General features: G+C 36.3%; 1 protein-coding gene across 1 annotated transcript; it reads right to left on the bottom strand.

Annotated features, from left to right (window-relative positions):
* Nucleotides 1–487: 487 nt before the first annotated feature.
* LOC132279326 (probable xyloglucan glycosyltransferase 12) lies at nt 488–4,645 on the bottom strand. The gene is made up of 5 exons (XM_059781276.1): nt 2,770–4,645; nt 2,320–2,628; nt 1,871–2,161; nt 1,666–1,779; nt 488–1,543 (listed from the first exon to the last, which is right to left on the bottom strand). The coding sequence occupies exons 1-5, from the start codon at nt 3,568–3,570 to the stop codon at nt 920–922; spliced, it is 2,139 nt and encodes a 712-aa protein (XP_059637259.1). The 5' UTR covers nt 3,571–4,645; the 3' UTR covers nt 488–919.
* Between the last annotated feature and the right edge of the window lie 3,504 nt (nt 4,646–8,149).

The raw sequence follows: 8,149 nt of genomic DNA on the forward strand, positions 1-8,149 counted from the left end.
TTCTAGCTTTGTTCCCGGAAACAGTTTCAGTGAGAAGCCGATAGTCTCGTGTCCTTTACATGGTCTCGTGTCCTTTACATGGTTCGCCGTATCGTCCTATTTGTGACATATCGAGACCCTTTTTCAAGTTCAATATATGACCCGTATCAGCCAATTTATATTGACCTTATCCGAGTCTGTTATACTGCAAACCGTGACCAATACTGTGAACCTTTCCTTTACAACTTAAATAGCCTACTAAAGTTTTGGTCTTTCGAAGGCAATGATCTTCGAAAAAGTCCTCACCTAGAACTCAATCTAATATATATATATATATATATATCGCAGTTCCTCACGGACCTCACCTAGAACTCAAACCCGTGACAGGAAGGCAAGGATTTTTGTTTTCAGAATTTGAAAAATCAGCCCTTTAACAGAGGACACTCCATTCACATTTTAAACCATTTCAACTACTAAAACAATTGACGGAAAATTATCAAGAAGAGTAGGTTATGAAAGCATAAAGAGCAGCGAGCGAAACCTGCTCTCCTGTTAATTGAACTGTAACTAAAATTCCGTGTTTAAGGGGAAGTTTTCTTACAAAGAATAGTACTTAAAAACAAAAGAATCCAGAAGAAAGAAGATACAAAAAAGAGAAAGAAAACCTTTGAATATTGCAGAGAGCATTGCCATTTTCTAATGGCTTCTCTCTATCTCCATCATAAACCTGCTGGTCCTGCTGACATAATTCTTCTCCTATCAGGTGGAACTAGGATTCGGTTCTGGAGGTGGAGGACAAGCAGGCCTCACTCCCGACCTCCAAATTTGCCCCCGACTGTGCTATTTCCTCGGTGCTGAAATTCAGTGACAGCCACAAAAGTTGGCTCGATTTACACAATCTGTCTCTCTCAAATATAGACTATTAGACTATCAATTTTCGCTACTCAACCTGCTCACCAATCAAGTCCAGACCCACCAGCAGGAAGGATATCCCCTGAAAGAGCAAGAAGTAGAAATGGATACCCTGAGCAGTCAACAGACTCCTTAGTGCAGCTGTGAGAAGAAGGAAGGCCAATGCTAACTCTTTCATATACATCCTGTTATGTTTCTTTTTCCGAGAAGCCATCTGCTCCTGATTAATTTCCTCCCGCATTTCATTTAAATCGGGCACTGACACGCCCCTGTGATGCTTTGTCTCTCTCTCCAGCAAAGCGCTAAGATCACCCTCCGAAGACCGGCCTGATTTCTTGGTGACAACCCACTCATATGCACTTCCAAGCTGGAATAGGCCAGAAACCATGGCATTGAACTTGGTCACTGACATGGTGTTTTCGAAAAGAAGGTAGGGAACAATGAAAGGAAATGATTTGGGGGCAGGCAGTATATTGAGAAATGACATAGCTGCTGGGACGTAACTGACAACCCATGCCGGAAGCTCAGCTTCTGGGACGAACATCGTCATTGGGAGAATTATGCAAAAAAGGGTGAACGAGTAGAAGGGAAGTATCAGTTTTCTTAGGAGGAAGAAGAGGAAAATTAAATTGGCCTTCTTCCCAATGCTGATCTGCATAAGCCCCAACAGAAACCGAATAATATCATCAGCAACTACAATCCAGATCATTTTGTTAAATACAGAATTGACGGAGCTAGAAATTCAACCTACAAGTGTTTTCACAGGTTCAATACCTTTGATCGGATAATGTCAGGCAAACAGAGACGAAACAACTGCATAGGCCCAGAATGCCATCTGTGTTGCTGCTTCCTATAAGCTTCATAAGATTCCGGTAATTCGCATTGGCACTGAAAATGGGGGAGATAAAGAATCATTGTCAATTCATTTACCACAAGAAATCTTAATAGCAGATGAGAACAAATTATCGCAACAAAGTACCTCCACATCATTTAGAAAGATGAATTTCCATCCATGGAGATGAGCACGGACGGCAATATCCATGTCCTCAACCGTAGTTCTCTCCAACCAACCGCCAGACTCCTCCAAAGCCTTTATCCTCCACACACCAGCAGTCCCATTGAACCCGAAAAAATTGAGAAAAATTCCATTCACTTGCTGCTCCACCTCAAAATGAAAAGCCAAATTAATGAGCTGCAACCTTGTTAGTAGGTTTTCATCCTTGTTCACAAATGACCATCTTGCCTGAACCAGACCTAGTTCCTTATTACCCTGCAATGTAGTGAATTCTTGTATACATAAGTAGCCAAATTTCCTCACACAGAAATATATAATACATATAATGCTTATGCGATTAAAGCATAGAATTATCAAGACAATGTGGTCCAATTTAAGAAATTGCAACACAAGATATAAAAAGGATTGCATACCTTGAAATGGGTAACTGTTCTTTTCAGGAAATCGGGGCTGGGTTGAAAATCGGCGTCGAAAATGGCAACAAATTCATACTCTTTGACATAGCTGCAATTCATGGCGGACTTGAGATTACCAGCCTTGTACCCATCTCGAATTACTCGATGCCTATAGACAATGCGGGCACCCTCATGCTGCCATTTATGAACCTCCTCCTTGATCATCATCTGCGTTGTCGGGTCGTCCGAATCGTCCAAAATTTGGATTAGCAATTTCGATTTAGGCCAGTCCAAGCAGCATACAGCAGCAATAGATTGCTGATAAACCTGATATGAAAAAATCCAAAATCAGACCAACCTCATAAATGCATATAGACAATAACAAATTGCATAAACAAATATATATATATATATATATATATATATATTAAAGAATAAAATCATTGGGTAATTTTTTAAAAAAATTACCTCTTTCTCATTACACATGGGTATCTGAACAAGAACCATGGGGAAGAAACCATCGTCATCTTCAGCAGACTCGAGATCGATTGCATCCAGTTTGGGGATGGGTTTGATCTTCTTCAACCGGATGTATAAGCAACCCAAACACAGAATTACCCTATCCAAACTCTGGATAAGGAACAGAACTATACACACATTGGTGAGTAATTGCAGAGGAGGAGCGAAGTACTCGACCCGCATCAAAACCCACCTTGTATAAATCGAATCAAACACGCCCCTCACATCCCATGGGGTTGACAATATAGATAGATATTGTATTTGCAGGTTGTGAGGATCAAAATGCCAACCCTTGTAATACGCGGCAATCTCAAACCCTAGTAGCAGAACAGAGAGCCAAAGGAACACCTTTATGCAGAAATAGAAACGGGCTTTAACGGTCAAGTTCTCGGGGGCAATATTGGCACTGGGTCCGGTATCGTTGTCGGGGTCGGCGTCTGTCCTTCCCGCTGCGACGCGGCGGCGGATGGCGGCGGCGACGCTGAACATTGCGGAGGCAATGGAGGTCAAGCAGCCGGCGGCTCTGTGGGCTTTGAGGAGGAGGACCCATGTGAGCTGCTTGGCGTTCTTGTTGCGGGATTTGTCGCGGTGGCGACCCGGCGACGAGTCGCCGTGGCCGTGGAGGAGGAAGTCGTCGTCAGCGGGGCCTTGGAGCTCGACCATGGACCAGTTGTTGGGGTTTTCCATCTTGACGATCACCGGCGTTCCTCGGTGTGGCTCTTTGGTCCACCAATCGAACGACGGTGCCATTTTGGGGTCGTAATCCCAAAGACCCAGTTCGCGAAATCAATGTCGGAGGGACTACAAGCTCGTTTTAAGGAGCTCAGATGGATCGAATGTAGATGACCCAGAACGGAAAAAGCTATGAATTTGATCCCATTTTAGAGAGAGAAGCAAACCTATGGATAATGAAGAAGAAGAAGAGAGAGAAAGTGGAAAATGTAGATAGAGAAATGCTAGGTGTTGGTATTGAGAGAGCTATGACTTGAAAGATGAGTCTTAAAGCGAATTACAGCTTGCAAACGAGCATAACAGAGGTAGAGAGAGAAAGGAGAGAGAGACTAACACAGAAATGGTAATAACCCAACACGTCTTTCTTATTTCAGAATGAAAATCAAAACTTTCAAACATAAATAGGCACGCCTTTGTCTTTTGATTTTTAATCTTTTGGTAAGATTAAAAATCTAGGAAAAAAGCAAAGAACAATCTAAAAACAAATAGATCAATCAATAATAATTAAAATTTCGTAATCAAAGGGAAAAAACGAAAAAAAAAAAATTCAAATCAAAAGGAGGAGAGAAAAAAAGATTTTTTGTTTTTCAGACAAAGACTTGTCCTTTGTGTTTTTCTTTTTTGAATTCCTTTTTCACCAACTTGTTTTCCAATATGGTTTAATAAAACCCAAAAACGTAAGCAATAGCCCCCACAACTCCAACCAAAGGCCTAAAATTTACAGATGCATAAGAGAGAGAGAAAATGCAGATTTTGTTGCAGCATCACAACAAGCATGAATATATATATATAAAAACACCTTTCTATGGAAAGATAGAAGCTTCAATGGTGCTTTCGTCTGGGTTAAATCTGATTTGAAAACAATGAAAAAAAAAAAGAATTATTTTTTTATAGTTTTGTTTTACAATATATATAAATATATATATATATGCAAATTTTTTTTTTTTTCTTTTCTTTTTTTCACACCGGAAAAGCAATGAAAGAAAGGGAGAAAAAAATTTGAGAAAATGTTTTTGTTTTTGGTTTTTTTTATTTTATTCAAAAAAATATTTTGTTTTTTTTGGTAATGACCAAGTCTGGCTGAGTAAAAAGGCAAAGCGGTTTAGTTACAAAATTAGCATAATACAAGCGCCTCTTATCACTGTTTGTTATGACTCATTCGCATCATTCACGCTTAACCAAAGACTAGCTTTTTCACCTCATCAAAATGAACATAATACATTCATCAATTGTTAACTAATTATCTAAATATACATTTATTTAAACACATCAATTATCAACCATTATCCTTGCACATATTTATGATGTTCTTTTCACCATTTATGATCCATTAATTTTGGTTAAATTACAATTTTTTAATTATTTTGATAAGTAACTCACATTATCATTTTGCAAAAACACCTATTATAAAGTGTGAGATAGCTAGATTAGAAAAAGAATACTTGTTTTTTTAATCTTCAAGAGGCTTGGAAGCACAAAAAGAGAAGGAAAGAGAAAAAAAATTATCGCATCTAAAACTAACTAATAGAAATTAATTTTAAATGTAATGTATATAACATATGAGATGTGATATGATGTTGAACTGTTTTATTCCAAGATTAATTACATAGTTGACGACATCGCTCATTCTTATGGAAATAATTTATGTCATCTTACTTTCATCAAAATACTTAGAGTTATTCAATTTTAAATTATTATTATATATGTATATATATACACATACATATATAGAGGATGTGTAACTATAGTTTTAAGACAGTAAGATTTAGTTAAGATTAGCTGCATTAATGGTAGTAGTATTCTTATTTAAATAGTTGAAACTGTCTAAAACACTAACTAGGTTTTTCCTTTATTTATTTACTTAATAAGTAAACAATAATTATGTGAGCGTAAAGCACGCGCTGGTGAAGCGGGTGCGGTTAGATTAGAATACTGTTCCCTCCATCAAAGGTACTAGATAAATAAACGTTTAAAAGGTCCAAAAAGGGCTTGGCGCCTTACTCGGTCACCGACAATTTCTGCAAGAAGAAACGTGGGAGAGAACAGCCATGGCTAATTTCGTAAAATCAACAGGGCAGAGGATAAGGTTGGAATAATAAAGAGCAGTGTCGACCGCCACCATAAATGATGGAGGCTCAGTAGTTAGGCTGTCTACGTAGGACTCATCATGTCTTTTAAAACTTTTACCTGGCCAATGAGTGGTCAGTGATGCAGGACGGGTACAGAGCTCCATACTGATCAGCTGTAGTGTTACTAAAGTCACGCCCTTTTAATGACTCTTTGTACTCGTCACATGACGCAGTAAAAAGTGTGAGCCGTTTGAATATTCAATTCCAAGGTTCTCTGTGTGAAAGGGACATGTCTGCTCGTATAGACCTCCATTTGGATAGATTGGATCCGACAAAATTCTATAATTTGAGTAATTATGTGTTACTGAATTTATATCTAATCCAGTTTATTGAAAATTTGATCTTTTAGAATGTGTAATTTTTTTTAATTTTAAAATATAAATTCGAAAAGTTAGAAAACTAATTTAATTTGGTTAGCATGGAGTAACAAGAAAAGTAAAAAAATAAAAAAATTTAAATTGTTTACCAGTTTAATTAGCATGAAAATAAAAGTTTTTAGAAAAAGTAACTTGTTGATTTTTTTGAAAATATTTCTTCTAAAGAATACGAGAAAATTCTAATTTCTCATAAAAGTTGTATCATTATTTTTTGATTATTTATTTTTCTTTTTCTTCATTGATATATTTAGAATTTATTAGGTTATAACTATATGACTGTTTAAATTGAGACTCTTCTCCACGCTCACAAGAGAAGTGAGGTATTTTAAAATAGTAGTAGAGTCCTAATATATATTGCAAACTTATATATATATATATATATATATATATATAGGAAGGTTCTCGCGCGGTCCAAAACAACGAACTTTTGAAAAGATCAAAAGTCAATTAGGAAAATTATATTTTATTACCTTACCAGACCTAACCATAATTAACCAAACGTAACCCTAATTGATTTACCATAATTAACCAATACCTTTATTCAATCTCTTTCTCTCCTTAATCTCTTCCATCGTCCTTGCAATCTCAACCACTAACATCATATCCACACCATCACAACCATCATCTTCACCACTATAGCCATAACACAATTACCACATTCATTTTCCAATCCAGCTCACTCTCTCTTCTTTTTTGAACTTTGATTTTTTTATTTTTTATTTTTTATTTTCTATTCTTTTGCTCTCTTTTTTTTTTATTTTTTCCTTCATGGCCTGCTCTCTTTTTTATTTTTTATTTTTTTTGTTAACCCATTATTCCACACTTCGTGAATAAGCTTTTTTTTTTTTTTTTTTGGTTCAAAGGATACCATTTTTTTAGGATTCGTAAATAAGTACAACCTCCAATAATGGAGTTTCAAACATAAAGCATATATTGCTTAATCCTGCCATGGAAACAATAAAAGGTCTCTAAATTTAGGTTTTCTGGAACTCCATAGCTCAATAATGAGATGGAAATTAAAAAAAAAATAGTGATGGTGTGGATATGGCGATAATGGTTGAGATTGTAAGGACGATAGAAGAAACTAAGTAGAGAGAGATTGAATAAAGGTATTAACCAATTATGGTAAATTAATTGTGGTTAGGTCTGATAAAGTAATAAAGTGCAGAAAATTGACTTTTGGTCCGTTGAAAAGTCCGTTGTTTTGGACCGCATGAGAGTCTTCCCGTATATATATATTCAATTACCAAATTTGTATTTGTACACACACACATATATATGCACAAATATATATTTATTTATTTATTCAAAACCCAATTGTGTATATATATACTCTTTAAGGGATGTTTATTACTTTATAGGGTTAAATGCAAAAAACTCTCCTGAACTATTGGCAAATTTGTAACAAACCTCCCCTAAACTATAAAAGTTGCAAAAAAACTCCTTGAACTATACATTTTTGTTGCAGATGACTCCTTCCGGCGATGCTCCGATGGAATCTCACCGTTAAATCCCCAATATATAATTTAATGACTATAATGCCCTTTAAAAGCATGACAGACTTTATTATCCTTCTTGCACCCCAACCTCTCTTTAACTTACTTTTATACCCAAACACGCCCTTATGTTTTCTATATACACAAACGCATACATATATATACGTATAGATGTACTGTTCATCTTCTTCGTATCTTTCTGGTAAAATAAATAAATAAATAATATATTACCGACCTAAATCTCTCAATGGTTCCCTATATATATATATATATATATATAGACACATCTATATTTGGAATGCAATTCATCCATCACAATTTGTTTGGAGAATCGAAGAATTTTCAGAGGAGAAAAAACAATTGATTCAGCAATGGGTCACATAAATATAGGGATGGATCATCAAATTTAGAAGCGGGTTTGAATGAAACAGAGTATTTGAAGCCCTAATTAGAGAGAGTGAAACCTAAACAGTACCACACTACTCCTCGTCAGAACCCTAACCTCGCCGGCGACACACCCCCTTTCCGTCTTCACACTCGCGGCCGAATTTAATTTCAGATTGAGACCCAATAACTTGTTTTGGCAAACCCAAAT

Source organism: Cornus florida, unplaced genomic scaffold (genome assembly GCF_030987335.1).
Source record: "Cornus florida cultivar Cherokee Brave unplaced genomic scaffold, ASM3098733v1 CherokeeBrave_3.0.0_Hap2_Chr10, whole genome shotgun sequence".
In the NCBI taxonomy this organism is placed as follows: Eukaryota; Viridiplantae; Streptophyta; class Magnoliopsida; order Cornales; family Cornaceae; genus Cornus; species Cornus florida.